Source organism: Pelecanus crispus, chromosome 1 (genome assembly GCF_030463565.1).
Source record: "Pelecanus crispus isolate bPelCri1 chromosome 1, bPelCri1.pri, whole genome shotgun sequence".
Taxonomy (NCBI): Eukaryota; Metazoa; Chordata; class Aves; order Pelecaniformes; family Pelecanidae; genus Pelecanus; species Pelecanus crispus.
Genome location: NC_134643.1, coordinates 123,057,653 through 123,073,875, shown reverse-complemented (window position 1 = coordinate 123,073,875; position 16,223 = coordinate 123,057,653). Strand labels below are relative to the sequence as shown.

Below are 16,223 nucleotides of genomic sequence, written 5' to 3'. Positions count from 1 at the left end.
CTAGGAAGCGCTCCATTATAGGAGACACGAAGGCAGATGTACCTGTTGGCACTGCTACACAAGCCTAAGCCTTTATTTCTGTGAAAAAAAATCTGCTCTGTTGATTAACCTGCCGTGACCAAGTTAGCTTATCCTCCAGGTTTTGGTGTTATTGCACAGGCAGGAGCAGCTAGTAATGAGAATGAAAACCTCTCTGCTTCATAGGCCAAGTAGTAAATAGAGAGCCATACACAGTTCTCAGATACTGTGCATAGCAAAATAACGTAAGAAACTTTCTAGCATGAAACTTCCTCAAAGGTTTTCACACTGACACTGTGATTTGCATTACTCTAAGGAAGTTCTAGGTATGGAAAGTGGTTTGAGAAAGACCTGCCCAGAAAAGCTCCTCTCCTGCGTTTGTTCATCTGGATTCAATAAAAGGGCCCACAAGTCTCAGATTTACACCCGTGCAGGAAGCAGCTGCTCTGAAGAAGTTGCATAGAGCCCTCCCCATTTCCTTCTGCCCGTCCATGAACCTTGTACACGCCCATGATGGATCCAGAGTGTTTTTCTCTTTAAAACCAGCCACCTCCTTGCAGCTAATCTTTAAAAACTGCCTCCCCTGCAGCTCTAACTGTAGCAATTGAGTAAGCAGCAACCAAGGCCACTACTTTATTTTTTTACAAAGGATTTTTTATTGCATAAATAGAGGCTTAGATATCTTGCTGTACACATAAAATTTGGGATACAGTTTAAGCAAATGTTACTTTTGAGGGTTTTATTCCTTTGGCACATCCTTCATCTACAGGAAGGCTCCATTCTCCCAGGAAGGAAATCCAATGCAAGCTGCCAAGTCTCAGAAAATCTGCAGGGTGGGGAAACAGCAGTGAGAACAGCAGACATGATACGCTGGCAGCACATGGGCTAAATCTGCCTGCCCACGTGGCACGCTGCAATCGGAGCTAATCACAGCTCTGCGGTGCTGACGCTGGAGAACATTTTTAGGGTAGGAGAATTCACCCCTTCTTGCAATCCCACTATAGAAAGACATGGCTGACAGTCCAAGAGATGGTAGAATTTAGGAAGGACTGGGCCTCCAGTGGGCAACACTGGGTGACTGGGCAACTACGGTATTTTCTGCGAAATCAGAGATGCTTTAATGCCAGCCATTCAACAAGGTCAATGTCACATGCTGGACAGAGAGGCCTTGTGGGATAAGCTCGTTACCCTGGCGCAGCAATCCCTTCGGCTATGGACTCTGCCAGGCAGAACTCCCTGGGACCCAGCCCTGCACACACAGCACAGTACAGTCTGCTCATAACAAGTAGCAGGCTTGCTCACTTGCAGGGCAGCCCAACTCTCATTTTCTTAGCAATAAAACTCCATATAACTTACTCTGTCTGACTTATTCTGCAAAAACAGACAGAAGTGGTCTCACAGCATTTTCCAGTGGCTAGCTAAACTGATTTAAAACAGGAGTTTGAAATGGCATAAGTCTGCCCAGAGACAAATCCTCAATCTGATGTAAACAGGAGACTGAAAAACACCTTTGTTTTTAATGTTTTTTCTATGCAAATGAACCACTTCATTCCCATGGTTATTTCCAGGGCCCCATTTCTAGTCACAATTTACAAACCCTGTTGCATGAAATAAAAGTGATAGGTTTGAAATCAAAACTAGTAAACATTTCTAAAAACTGAAACTCTCTTTGTAAGTGCAGTGACGACCTCAAAAGGGGAAAGTTAAGTTTTTTAGTTTAATGAAGAGTGACATTACATCAAACTCCCACTGAGCTTACAAAGGGCAGGCAGGAACAGAATTCCCATTTTGCTGCAGAACAGAGAGATGTGAAACAAATTGATACAAAAATCACATACCAAACAAGTCAGGGAATATAATCTTAGCACTACTCAGCACTCATTTTGCTAATGGACTTGATCCAATAAGGCAATGATTGCTTAAACTTTGAAAACAGTGGGAAGGAATTCAGCACACGGGGAATGAAAACACAAAACTTCAAGAAATTTTGTAATGTTCGTTTTGCTCTTTTATGCAGAAAGATGTCCTTTTTCTCAGTGAAGTACATATGGTGGATGTTACATAGCATAACCTGTAGCATTTCTATTACCTTGGGAAGCTCCACGGCATAAGATTTGGCACTTCCAGCTAAACCATCTACAAGTTGTCATGTATTTAACTAATATGGAATGGCTGATTCTTTTCTATCTTAATTATGTGACTTAAGGCCAAGAGGTCTGACTGCATCCTCCTGTCTGTCATGCCTTTCATGCATTTTTTGCCAATATAACCACCTTTTTAAGTATATGGATTTCCTGTGCAATTCTCTGGGCATAAAAATTCAGGGAGATTAAGAGCAGAGAAGGAATACTGTGCTAAGATCTCCTAAATCATGAAACATGGCTGCAAAGTTTTCTGGTGGCAACCACATACAAAGAATGGGCATGATACGGGTGTGCAGATACGCTGAAGCACAGCAGGAGACAAATATTACAAGAACTCAGATAATGGTGATAGTTCTAATTGCACAATCCAAATGTATCCAAGCCAGAACATAATGGAATGAATATGCCAATGCCATTATCGAACACCAGGATGTCGAATAAATTCTATACCTGAGAGACTCTTCAATCATCCTTCTTCTCTACTTCTGTTTTAAATTTCTCTTCATGTTCCCTCTTCAGTTTTTTTTCAATTTTTTTGCTCTGGTACATTTTTACTCCAGCAAATGCTAAGCAAAGAATCAATGTTTTAGCTGCCAAAATGTACATCAGCAATGGGAAGTTCTCCAAAGCCTGAAATGCAAAACAATATATTTAAGCAGTTACTGGAACACTTGGACAATTAAAAATGAATCTACAGGGATGCTATACAGCTTTCTACAGGAACAGCATTATTCAAAGCAATGGTAATGCTCCTCTGGTCATGTTTTTTTTTTTCTGTAGGAAACTTTAAAACAGGCAGATCAACGTCTAGGGGAAAGGACAAAAACAAGTTCACTCAAGTTTGTATATGAAGCCCCTTTGAACAGGTCTTTGTTGCTTTTGCTTGCTTTACAGCAAATGGGATATTGGCACAATCTAGAGCCGAAAAAGGGGAAGAACTGAATATCTTAGGATAATTGTAAAAGTGGAAATGCTTCTGAACAATTCTCACATGAGTGATGAATGCACACGTATCACCTATCAGATGTGATCCCCAAAGACACTTTTGGGCTCGTAGACATTTTAATCCATGGTAGTTTTGCAATTAACATGCCCAGCTCTAGAAGGTATAGATAAAGGCCTTTGAGCTGGAAGAAAAGTAAAAAAACCCACAGCCTCCAATGATTCAGTTTCAGGAGTCTTTAATGCCTGGAACCACTGAAATTGCACAACGTATTTCAACGTTATAAAAGCATGCTACTGTAAGTGTACATGGAGTGGAAAATAAAATGCAAACGGGTAACACTGTGAACTCAGAATACAAATATAACAGGAGCAGCACAGGCACTCAGTGAAAGATGTCAATTGCAGATGGATATTGAAGGTACCTCGACTTCCCAGCACACTGTTTCAAAGAGCCACCTGGCCGGCAGGATCGGTCTAGTGGTGCACAGTAAGTTCACAGTGCCAGCCCCCCCTTAGCGAGCCTCCCAGTACCTCCCTGTACCCTTAGCAGGCCTTCCAGCACCTCATAAAGCTGTTTGGCCATTGTCAAACTACTGAATTTAGAAAAAGCCTTGTATCCATACACCATTAGTGTGCCCCCTTAAAGTCCACAAATCACAGGCTCAAGTGGGGTCTTTTACAATGCGGATCTCTACAAGCTGCACATTACCTTTGACATCAGGCCACTCCCCTCTAATTTTGCAAAAACCCATCATCCTCTGTCAATCTCCCCACACAGTAAAAGTGGCAATCTCTTTAAACCACAGCTCTGCAACACCAGAAAGGTAAAGCCAAGGCTTGGGGTTAGCATTGCTTTCTTGATAAATAGTTTGATTTAACATGTTAAAATTGTTAATGCATGACATGAGGTACTTTCTCAAACATTTCTGTGCCTTACACAAGGACCCTGCAGGGTGTTTATGGCCCCAATACACTAAAAGACATAGCGGAGAAAATACCCTCCAGTTACAAAAGGAGCTGAGGAAAGAGCAGCCGGAGAAAAGCCTTGAAAGAGGAAAGCCAGGAGGAGGAGAGGTGAGCAGAGCAGAGCTTGCCTACCAGCGCTGCGCTCAGGTCTAAAGTGTGAGGCCCCAACAGCAAGTACTGGGGCCAGCCCCCAAGGTGCGAGCATATATGGCAAGAAAGGACTACAACAACAAGTCCGCTGTCCCTGAGGTGCAGACAGCTTGGTGGTTAAACCACCTTCACCTAGGCAAGGAAACCATCTTTAAACATAGGACCCACCCTACCACATCTTACATGCATCTACTTGAAAGAGCAGCAATTCACTGCTTTATGAACGTGAAACATCCTCACCTTCCAGTTAAATGCCACCATCTTGGCTGCGTGATGATACTGTCCGTTCCGCAGCAGGCTGCGCCCAGCACCGATGAGCGTCACGCTTCTAAAGGCACAGACTGGGGCAGGAGCATCTTGAAGAAATGGAAATTAAAGAATAATTAGCCAATCTGCTTCTACTCAGCATGTCCACCCTGCACCTCTCTGACAATCTCATCTGCTGCACAGTGCCTGGCAGCGTACCAGTGCCACACGGTTCAGGAATGACCTACATGGGCCTTTTCGGAGCTGAGTGACAGGAGCAACGTCCGTGCTGCTGAAGGACAGGGGTTTGACAGGCCCCAGGCAGGTGCCACACTTGCGCAGAGCGCAGGCCGTGCTACCACCGTGCGCAGCACATCCCGGCAGCTGCCCAACCGAAAACAACGCTGGCTGCTTTCAAAAGCTTGACATGTGTGCACATCACACTGCCTCACTGATGTTTGAGATGTAATGGGCAGAAGTACACCCAGAAGAGCTGTCTTGTGGTTTTTAAGCCCACCTGCCCTGTTCGGAGCCTGAATGCCTAGTGAATCATAGTATGTGATATCATTTACCAGTTCTCTCTGATTTACTAATAAATTAAATTCTCCACGCAGCCCATAAGAACGCAGAAGCAAACTAACCACTCATTGGATCCCCTGAGTAGTCAACATATGTTTCAGAGCTGAACTTTGGGGCTGAGAAATGCCCGAGGGGATGCTGAGGGCTTCAGCACACAGCTACAACACTGCCCTCCGGTCTCTGCTTGCTGCTCCACCAGCACTGACACCATTTCAGCTACTGGATTACAAATTAAGCACGTTTCCCTGCCTAACCCCCTCGAGACGTTTCCTGTATGTATAACAACAGTCACTGTCAAAAAGCAGGAGGAAGCCCTACAGCTCAGTCCAAACCTTCACCAGCAGCTGGGCTGAATAAATCACCACTATGCCACGATAACTGCTGCTGACGTTTCTCCAGAAATAGGGAGTCAAGTAAATGTTCTTGCTGCTCCTGCGCTGCTCAGCCAGCTTCTTCACAGATACCCTTATTTCTCCAGCTAGGGCATCCTCTTCTCTCCTCTTCCCCCAGCTGCAAAATCCTCACCCTGCAGAGACCACCCTGGAAATGTCCCCACAGAGAGACACCACTGGAGATCTCTGTTCCCAAGATTGAACTATACTGAAGCAGTGGCATGGCCAACTTGTTTGTCATTCAGTATTTACTGTGTTGATCCTGGGTTGTGCAGCTCCCTTCTCCTGCTGAAAAAATGTCAGTGCAGCTGCGAACTAATGAGTCAGTAGTATTTCACCTCCAAAAACAAGGCATTTTTGGTGTTTCCTCCAGAATTTCAGCTGCCATTAAGATTTGAAGTCCCCTGCCAGATGGTCACAGCAAAAATCCTACATCACAGCAGAATGTGGTTCTCAGTGCACAGGGCAGATGGCTACATGCTTCTCAATGAAACACAGGTTACACAAGCCTGGCCTGATCTGAAAGAACTGCACTGCCCAACAGGGGTGTCCTGATCCCAAAATGCTGACTTGGGTGCGGGCTTCATCAGACAGAGTCTTCACTCTTCTCCTAAATTGCTGTAAATTCTGTGCTTCAGTCAGAATCAATTTTGCAACATATTGTAAAAAGGCAAGAATTCAGCCATTCAAAGACAGGCTAGCATCTGGCATATGATGCTGAAAATGGGGCTTCAGTGATTTTTTACATACAGAAAAAGTTTTAGACTCAGCAAACGTTATGTGAGCCCATCTGTGGGGTCTGATTGCAGGGTACTGTCCCACCAGCAAGAAGCAGCATATAATGTGTATCACAGTGTGCACTCCTGTGAATGCTCTTGGTTGCGAGTCAATTATTTAACCATTCAGCACAACACTCCTGTAATATTTCTGCTCTGCTGAGGCACAAGCCTGAATCTGCCTGAATTGTGCATCCACCAGGAGTACCTGCACTGAAGTCACAAAGGACAATAAGTAAAGAAATTCTCCCTTTGTTCTGAAGACTGGTGTTTTGATCCAAAATGTTTCCTGTGAGAGCTGACACTTTTGACAGTCTGTCCTCCCAGTGTCTTCTGCGGTTGGAAATGAGTGGGGAAGCCACTGCTCTCTCCATGTTGGATTCCCACATCCTGTGCCACCAGCCTCCGGTGGTCAAGCACTTCTCCCCATTTTGCCTCTTGACTTGTCCAACCTCCATTTCAATCCAGACATTATTAAATACAGCTGAAACCCCAGGACAGAAAAAAATGGGTAGAGCTGGGACACGGGGCAGGGAGAATAAAGTGGGAAAAGGAGAGAAAAAGGCAGGATTCACTTCACATTTAAAAAAACCAGTTTGTTAGCACTGAGGTCATCAATTCAAAAGCAAAAAACTCAGACACTGTACTTTCAAGGTTGTGATATCTTAAAAGCATGCAGGCAACTAAACAGCTGAAGTTTTATGTTTGCCTTTTCAGAGGCAGATAAGGCACAGATAGGAGTTCAGAACATATCTACAGTCAGGCATTGTTCGTTCCCCAGGAAAACAAAAGCTCTCGTAACAAACACAGCGCTAGTGGGAACGGAGACTGGGCCCCACAGAAGGTCACTATTACCTTCACTCATAACAAGAAGGTCTCGTGTTGAGCCACGTGAGAAACAGGAGCACTAGGCTCTGCCTGAAGCCCTGCCGAAGACTCCGTGACAGACACTCCATAAGCTATCCATCAGGTACTCGTAGACTCCTGTGCAGGGTAGGCATAAAATGATATCACTCTCACATGTATTGGTAGCCTTCTTCACCGTGGTTGCTCCTCGCAGTCACTAGCCTATTTACACTCAGACCTCCTCGGTGAAGCAGATCAAACTACTGCAGATGGGAAACGAAGAGAGGGTCAGCCCATACCGCACACCTCAGCACTGTACTAGCAATCCTCCATTAGCTCCAAATGCTGTGAGGTGTTCTGGGTCCAGAGCAGGCGGAAAGCGTCACCAATGCAGCCCTAGAGGCTCGTGTCCTCAGCAGGGCTAAAGAGCTCTCAGGGAGGGCTGCACCAAGTCCCAGAGCCAGACTTAAGCTGATACCACCCCCAGGATCTCTGCACGGAGCCGTGTTGTGCAACGCAGACCAGCCCAGACAAAGGAGTTGGGCCCCAGTCAGATGGGAAGTCTGTGGTGGAGCACAGAACTGAATCCAGGTCTCTCAGCCACTGAATTACAGTTCCAGTCCACCACAGCAACCACATCACAGCCCAGCCACTCACACCATTGTTTGCTTATGCAGCGGCAGACTATCGACTGGCCTGCATGCACCAGAAAACGTCCACACAGGCATCTGGGTACTCACAAATCCACTTGAGTTGTCTTGGCTGAAAGTCTCACTCAGCCTGCCAATAACTCCATCTACTCAACAAAATGGGACTCGAGATATTCTTTTGTCTACTGGGGATTTCTGAGCATCTCCATTTCATCCACTTTGTGAAAAGCTATAAAAGGCACCAGCCTCGGAAAGCAGCGAGCTACTAAGGTTATATGACTGCATTTAAAATGGAGTGATGGCTGAGTATGTCCTGAGCTAGAAAAGGGGTTTCATTCCACCTTTTTGTTGCTGCTTTCTTTAATGCACATATTTCAGGAAGCAAAACGCATGCTTCCCACCTGGACAGTCACTGGAGGACTCACCACTACATGTGACCTGCTGCGTCATGCATCAGGCTTAGCATCTGCAATACAAGCCTCCCCAAAAAAAAAGGCTACTGGGTCATGGGAAAACATAGTAATATGGCAAAGCCCAAAGGCTACAGAGAAACACAGTGAAAGCAACTGTGAGCCAGAGCTGCTGCACTAAGAATCCATCACAAACCACTGCCACAAGACACAGCAGTTATGTCAGAAGCACTCAGACCTGTGTACATTTACAGCCTATATGTGTAGGTAGGTCAAGACATCACTCCATAAGAAGAACTGTGTAATCACTCAGTGTATACTAGAGTCACTGATGAAGAAATTCCTAAACACCAACTCAAGGAACATCAAAAACATAAAGCCATATAAGATCTTCACACCTGACGAAGCAGAAATTAAAATATTAGTAATTCCTCTGGCAGCTCCTCACATGTTCCAAACTCTGGAAAATAAGAACAGAGCAGATGGGATGTATCAATCATGGCAGCTGGACTAAAATCAAATCAAATCAAAACCAAAAATGTCAGTGACATGTCAGACTGTTCCACCGTGGGTCCCAGGGCATCATCAGCCACGTCCCAGGGTCCTTGCAAGCTGCAGGCCCTTGCTTGCTGCCATCACCTTGCCCTAGAAGGGTCTGCTGAGCTGGCAGCCTCCCCTGCCTCCATTCCGACCCCAGCTCTGCCCTGGTCCTGGTCACCTTTCCTGGTCCCTGCAGCACCAGTGCCCAGCACAGCCAGCAACCCACACAGGCACTTGAGGAAACCAAACTTTTTCAACAACTAAAGAAGAATAGATTTAGACTGGATATGGAAAAAAATTTTTACAATGAGGGTGGTGAAGCACTGGCACAGGTTGCCCAGAGAGGTAATGGAGGCCCCATCCCTGGAAACATTCAAGGTCAGGTTGGCTGGGGCTCTGAGCAAGCTGATTGCGTTAAAGCTGTCCCTGCTCACTGCAGGGGGGTTGGGCTGGATGACCTCTAAAGGTCCCTTCCAACCCAAAGCATTCTATGATTACGTCAGATCCCTGTTTCTTACTTATTTGCTTCATTTTTTCTTAAGAAAAACAACAAAACTCAGCAGACTCATATGCAGTAGCAGGCACTTCCAGGCAGCCGTGCATCGTACCCCGCAGCAATACGCCTGCAGACGGCCGAATGAGGCCTGCCTGCGATTTCTAGCTATTGAGCCTGTCTCCGGCAGCTTTTACACCTCAGGCTCCCTCATCCAAGAGGCGGCTGGGAGACCGCAGGTTATGGCGAGGGGACTTCTGCTGCCGCCTCGCAGCCCGGCTGCCGCCATGGGCCAGGGCGGGAGCAGGGCCTGTGCGGGGTCAGGCAGGCAGGGAGGTGGGCAGGCGGGCAGGGGAGGGCAGGAGGCCAGGCAGGCGGGGGGGCAGGCAGGAGGCCAGGCAGCGGGGCAGGAGTAGAGGCAAAGGAAGGCAGGCCGGCCAGGAGTGGGATGGCGGTGGGGGGAACGGGCGCGCAGGGGGGCTGGGGGACAGGAAGGGGGGGCAGGTAGACAGGCAGAAGGGAGGGCAGGCCGGAGAAGGCTGAGGGGAGCTGAGGGTTCTGGGGCCGGCAGGCAGGGGAGCAGGCCGGAGGGCAGGCAGCAAGGCAGGCAGAGCAGGCCGGGCCGGGTCGGGGGGGGGGTGTCCCGCCCCGCTCCTGCCCGATCTCGCCCCGCCGCCCCCGCCAGCCCGGCCCCCTCCCCCGGCGCCGCGGGCGGCCGCGCCAAGGAGGGGCGTGGGGGAAGGCCCAGGGACCGCGGCTCCTACCTCACGGGGCGGCCATGGCGCCGGGCGGGAGGGCGCGACGAACTACATCTCCCAGGAGCGGCCGCGGCAGGGCCGAGCCCGGCAGGGCGGCCGCCTCGCCCCGCCTCAGCCCGCGCAGCGCTCCCGCGAAGCCGCCGGCGCCCGAGGCGTAGCCCCCTGTTTCTTCCCCCCAAAAAATAATAATTTTGAGGTAAAGCAATTCCCACATGCCCCAGAGGTGTAGGTCCGAGGGCAAGGCAGGCCAGGTCCCCGCCCTCAGCTTGGCTGTGCAGCCTCGCAGCCGCAGGCTGCCTGCCGGCCCGAGCGGGGCCGGAGCGGGGCCGGGGGCGGGAGCTGCCGGCCGGAGCGGGTCGGCCAGCCGCTGGGGATGCTGGTGCACCTGGGCAAGCTCTGCGGGGGTGCTCCTCCGAGCCTGCCTTGCTAAAAGGGGCTCTCCGTGAGTGTAGCTTGGCCGCAGCGCCGGGCCCCGGTGGCCTCTGGCCGCTGGGTGCAGCTCATAGAATCATAGAGTCGTTTAGGTTGGAGAAGACCTTTAAGATCATCCAGTCCAACCATTAACCTAACACTACCAAGTCCACCACTAAACCAATTAAGGGGAGAGTAGCCACCCCACGCCTCCTGGCTGGGTGGCTGGATCATTTATAATGAAAGTAAAAACTAGGAATCATTTAAGGTTGGAAAGGATCTCTAAGATCATCATTCCAATCATCAACCCAACACCACCATGCCCACTAAACCATGTCCCAAAGTGCCACGTCTACCCCTTTTTTGAACTCTTCCACGGATGGTGACTCCACCACCTCTCTGGGCAGCCTGTTCCAATGCTCGACTACCCTTTCCGTGAAGAAATTTTTCCTAATATCCAATCTAAACCTCCCCTGGCGCAGCTTGAGCCCATTTCCTCTTGTCCTATCGTTATCTACCTGGGAGAAGAGACCAACACCCACCTCACTACAACCTCCTTTCAGGTAGTTGTAGAGAGCGATAAGGTCTCCCCTCAGCCTCCTCTTCTCCAGACTAAACAACCCCAGTTCCCTCAGCCGCTCCTCATAAGGCCTGTGCTCCAGACCCTTCACCAGCTTCGTTGCCCTTCTCTGCCCCTCTCATCGTCGGCGCTGTGCCAGCCTGCGGGCCCCCAGGGTAAGGGGAGCCCCACAGCTGGGGTGCGGAGCACGGCCACGATGGGAGCAGGGGAGCTGGCAGGCACCCACAGCCCACCCGGGGAGGTGAGGGGGAAAGGGGCTGTGCTGGGTGGGGAGAGTCTCACCAGAGCGTTGTGCTGGGACCTGACAAGCCTTCCCCAGTGCTCAGGGACTGAGATTATTCAAAGGCTAGTTGCTATGCCAGCAGAAGGCACATCTGGAGCACGATAGCAGCTGCTGTGCCAAATCCCAGGACCAGTCTCCAAAACAAGCCAAAGCTCCCCAACAAAAGAAGCCCTCTTCATTTCTTTTTAACACAAGCAAAACAAAATCGTCAGAAATGCAGCGCCAGACATGGCTGAAGTGTTTCAGCCAAAACTTTCTAAAAACAAACAACAAGCCCACACGATAGACAGCCAGCATGGGAACTTTTAGCTTAAGCAATTTAAGTCTGGCAACATGAAAAGGAGCTAAACCCGAAGTCTTACAAAAGGAAGCATGTTTTAATACTGTACGTGTCACCAGTTCTGCTTCTGATTATTCCCTGAGAGCCAGTGTTGTGATACTTCAGCAGCACAGGAGAAACCATCCTGAAAATCCATTTCCCAGTCAGTGGAAACCAGTACCCAACATGGGAAACCCATAGGAAGCATGACAATGGGACAGCCTTGATAGCTGGGTATAGAAATCCCTACTCTGAAAGCCACAAGGCAGGATCTCAGTGGTTTACGCTGAGCCCTGGCTGATGGGTTATAACCAGCACCTCCAGTGCCCAGCTTGCATCCCAGGTAGACAGATTGCTCTGGAGAACCAAGGAGCAGCAGAAGAGACAGCTTGGCCAGCTATGGACTTGAGGACAGATGGTGAACCTTTGGAAGCTGCCCTGGACAACCAGGACATGCCCCTAGATAAGACTGCTAGTTTAGCAGCTCTTCTGCTATAAAACAGGCCTTGTCAGAAGGCCATGAGTCAATCTTCGCTGCTGATGAATAACGAAATCAAAATGGGAGCCAGATCATTAAAAAAAATAGTTTAGAATGAATGTGTGTAGGTATAGGTTACCTCCTATGATTCATACCGTAACACATTGTTCATTCAGTAGATGGAGATTTTGATATTTTACTGTGCATTTTCAAGTTATTCTTAAGATGGGCTTAAGTCATACAGTTTGGATCTAAATCAGCACTTTTGACCACTAATTCACAGTTATTCTGAGGTGGGAACATCTAGATCTGCTTCTGGATTTAAAAAAATGCTAAAAAAAATCAAGTTATTCATTCTCTTGGTTTTATTTTCCTGAAGAGCAGAATATCAAAGCAAAGCACAATCATGCATTTTTTTTGGGTATTCCCTGAGCAGCTGTGCCAAAGTCCTCATGGGAAACAGTAATGTTGATTTCCTCAGCACTCCGTTCCACATTGACCTGTCTGTTCATTTAATAAACAGTTTCACAGCTATTTGTAATTCCAGTGTGTTCCCTACATGTGGCCTTATGATTTCCTTATTGCTGGTGTTTCCAAAAAGTTAAGGTGATCCAGGGCTTGTTTTGTCTCTTGCACCCAAGTTTTCATGGATCACACACTTGAGGTCTTCTCGATTCAGAATCTGGCTTTTATACTTCTCGCCCCAGTCCTCAACGATGTACTGGTGATAGGGGTCATTGGAGTGCTCTCGCCTCTTTGATTTCACAGTACTCACCAAGATCGCCACAATAATGAAGGAGAACATCCCAATCATCACCATCAAATAAAGAATAACATAGTCAAAGTTTTCAGCATCAACCTTGGCTTGCAATTTATCTGCCGCTTCCGTCATGTTTTTCCTCCAGCCATTCATGTAAGTGAGAAAGGTTTCCTTGAAAATATCTTCTACCGCCCAAGTGAAGTTTCGTAGTTCAGCCATCCTTGCAAGTTACGGTTACTAAAGACAACACGATACCTATTTTAATCAAATATCTATACTAAAACACTTACATTGGTTTCTTTAGTCTGCATTACGACAATTAAATAATAACACCTGCCACTTGCCAGTGAAAATGTAGTAACAATTTTAGATCAGCTGAGAATCTCCATCTCTGAGTGGTTCAATATGTTCAGGCACCCAAGGAGGTCTTACTCCTCTCCTCACTCAGGCCACTTTTGGTCCGTGGGAAACCAAATACGCTTTAGTGAAATCCAGTGAGCGTGGGCCCTCATGACTTGCATTACAGGGGTTGAGGCACACCACCTTCCCTACTGAGGCAGTAGCTCTCAAGAAGCTCTGAGAAAAGCCGCTGTCCTTTTCTGCCTTTCCTCCGTAAAGAGGAGGGTGTGACTGCGTTGCAGCCTGCTAGTCTGCAAAAAGCAAACTGTCTGGTACAGGATTTCAGTCTGATGCTCCTGTGTAACACCTGTGCTTCAGGCCAACCAAGCCCTACAACCTGTGGCAAAGCTTCCCCAAAAAGTCACTCGTCTCAGTGCAGTCTTCAAGCAATGATGAACTTACTGCAGCCTATGGTAAGGGGTGCTGAATTTTCAACACTAATTAGAAATTGTAGTGTCTTTCCAACTTGAGTTCAGCAATTTACCTTCCTCTGCTTGTTGGATGAGCCTTGTGATATCAGCGTGCACAGAACAGGCACATACACACAGAAGGACACAGGTACATGTGCATGTATGTGTCTCTGCAATTATACACTCACACACACTCAAACACAGGGGATAAAGGTAATCTAATGAAAGTAAGCAAACTATAAGAAAACCCAAACTGCCATGAAATTTTTTTGTGTGTAACGTCTCCCTGCTTTTTCTTTGATTCAGAATAAAAATTATTATGCTTTTTCAATAGGAAGTAAAGAATTACCAACAGAAACTTACCTTTCCTGTGTCCTTCTCTTCTAATATTCCCAGTAAAAATCAGGATTTTAAAACTCCACTGGATAATATGATGATACTCTCAAAAGGAGCAGAGATATCTTAAACTTTAAGTAGCCTTCAGCCTGCACAAGGCTATAAGCAATTGTCTGTTAAATAAGTGCCTTGCACTGCACGCTTTATGTTTATATTACATTTAATGCTAAATCTAATCTCACCTGGAAAGTCAAATATTGGCTGACAGCTTACATCAGTCATCCTGTCAGATGCTGAGTACTACTCTTTATGCTTATTACTGCAGTTTCATATATTGTAAAAGAGCTCTGTTGTGCTTTCTAGGGGTAAACATTGATGCAGCTCGATCTTTGTTGACCCAGACAGAAAAAGAGTAAAGATGAGCTCTACAAAATAATGATGATAATAATAATAATAATATTAATAAGAATTCCCTTGGCTGATATGGGCACGAAAGCCTGAGCACTGAGCAGGCAGCGTGAAAGCCTTGCCAGCCTGCCAGGCTGCTTAGCATCCAAAGGGAAGAATTTTCTCCTTTGCTTCCCCTGGGAGGTCAGCGATATGTGTTTTCTGTCTCTTTCTCTGTTCTTCCTCCTTCCTGCGTTTCATGTTTCCCCTGTCCTCTGCCATAAGCTCAGCCTTTCTCTCCTTTTTGCTCGAATTTCCCACACAGTTTGCCTTTCTTCTTCGTTCACCAGGATCATGCTTGTTAGTGACCAACCCCTCCATGAAGCCCTTGCTCTGAGAAGCAGGTCCTCAGACACAGCCAAGACTGGCCTCTCTGAGCTCTGCTCTGTGTGCACCTCACTCGTGATCTGGAGCAGGAAAAGACAAAAACTTACAAAAAAAAAAAAAGCAGAATTAATTAATGTTGACTCTATTTCTAGCAAATATGCTGACACCTAACTGAAAGGCTCTGAGTCACACCTTAGAAAATAGCAGTGTGCTCAGTGAAAAGAGACAACTTCGGTTTTAGTCAGCAGCGGTTCCTGGCCATGATGGGGACATCCAGGGAAGGGGGATTAGGGTGGGATTGTGGTGCAAAGTGCTCCACAAGCACATGAGCTGGGACAGACTTTCTGTAAAAAATATTTTCATTTTACAGGTAGTCCCGCCTAAGCAATTTGCAGAGAAAACAATTTCTCAGGTAGCTCTGCTTGAGGAAGATAAAGCGAATGTGGACTACCACTGAATCAACAACGCACATCAGAAAAAGGGAGATACGCTGTTGGTACGGAGAAGTGTTAATCCCTGCGGAAGCCCTGCTAGTGCCGTGCTGCTGACATTGTCATGGTTACTGCTATCATTTCTTCAGGATGATTTTCTGTGCGTGAACACCTCCCAGCACGGGGGCGAGCTGCTGGCAGCATTTCCTCTTTGATCCCCCACTTCTCTCTAGCAGTTTCCCATCTGCCCTCAGCTTGGCCCCTCGAAGTTGAGGTAGCTGGCAAGCTGCTTCTGTCTGATGAAGCCCATAAGCCGGAGGGACCGCTGCAAGCCCAGCCTCCTGCATTGCGCAGCCAGAGACGCGCCCTGGTTGGTCCTGGCTGAATAAAGTCACTCGGGGCCACCAGCGTGCTGTTAGAGGAGCACCCAAACGCAGGGCTGTAAGCCTGGCTATGGAGATGAGAGAGGAGCCATAGCCCTGGAGGTTCCCAAGCAGAGTAGCTTGGAAACTGCTGCCCTGGATTGCCAATAACCAGGTGAAAGGACTCATCACTCCTTCAAGCAACCTCTTCTACCATCTGTTTCTGGCCAGCCCTGTTTGGCCAATACTTGCAGGCCAAATACTTGCATGAGTGTATACTCATGCATGCATGCAGGCATACCTACATATATAAAAGATGCATATTTTGTCAAGCAGACATGAAATGTAACTGCCAACTCTGTTCTCAACCACACCAGAAGAGTCCTTGAATAATCCCGTTCTGCTGCGTGTCCCCCTGAAGGTCATATTTGCTCAGGGTTTGCTTAGTCTCTAAAGCAACGAGGTGATCAAGGACAGAGCATGGAACTAGTTAAAAAGAAGGAGGGGCAGCCAATTGTCTTGGGCAGGAAAAGTGACTGCCTTAATATTAGTCTTCCAGATGGAGACTAATATTAAGCTAAATGCTCCTGATCTCAATGGAGAGAGGTACGAAAGGCTGGTTGAGCCTCCTGTCTCTACCCCAAGAATGGCTAGGTCATGGCAATCATGAAGAGTCCCTGGTGACTGGAAAAAGGTAAATGTCATGCTCATCCTTGAGAAGTGCGATGATGAGCCAGGGAGCTGAAGAATGATCAACCACACCTCAA

General features: G+C 47.5%; 2 protein-coding genes across 2 annotated transcripts; both read right to left on the bottom strand.

The window, feature by feature from the left end:
• Positions 1-674: 674 nt before the first annotated feature.
• SMIM11 (small integral membrane protein 11) lies at positions 675-9,959 on the bottom strand. Its single transcript, XM_075724026.1, has 6 exons — positions 9,920-9,959; positions 8,521-8,582; positions 7,072-7,200; positions 4,464-4,579; positions 2,613-2,792; positions 675-844 (listed from the first exon to the last, which is right to left on the bottom strand). Exons 3-5 carry the CDS (start codon positions 7,079-7,081, stop codon positions 2,625-2,627), a joined length of 294 nt encoding a protein of 97 aa, XP_075580141.1. The 5' UTR covers positions 7,082-7,200; positions 8,521-8,582; positions 9,920-9,959; the 3' UTR covers positions 675-844; positions 2,613-2,624.
• A 2,626-nt stretch (positions 9,960-12,585) lies between these two features.
• Positions 12,586-12,963, bottom strand: KCNE2 (potassium voltage-gated channel subfamily E regulatory subunit 2). Its single transcript, XM_009481881.1, has one exon. The coding sequence runs from the start codon at positions 12,961-12,963 to the stop codon at positions 12,586-12,588; it is 378 nt and encodes a 125-aa protein (XP_009480156.1).
• Positions 12,964-16,223: the final 3,260 nt, after the last annotated feature.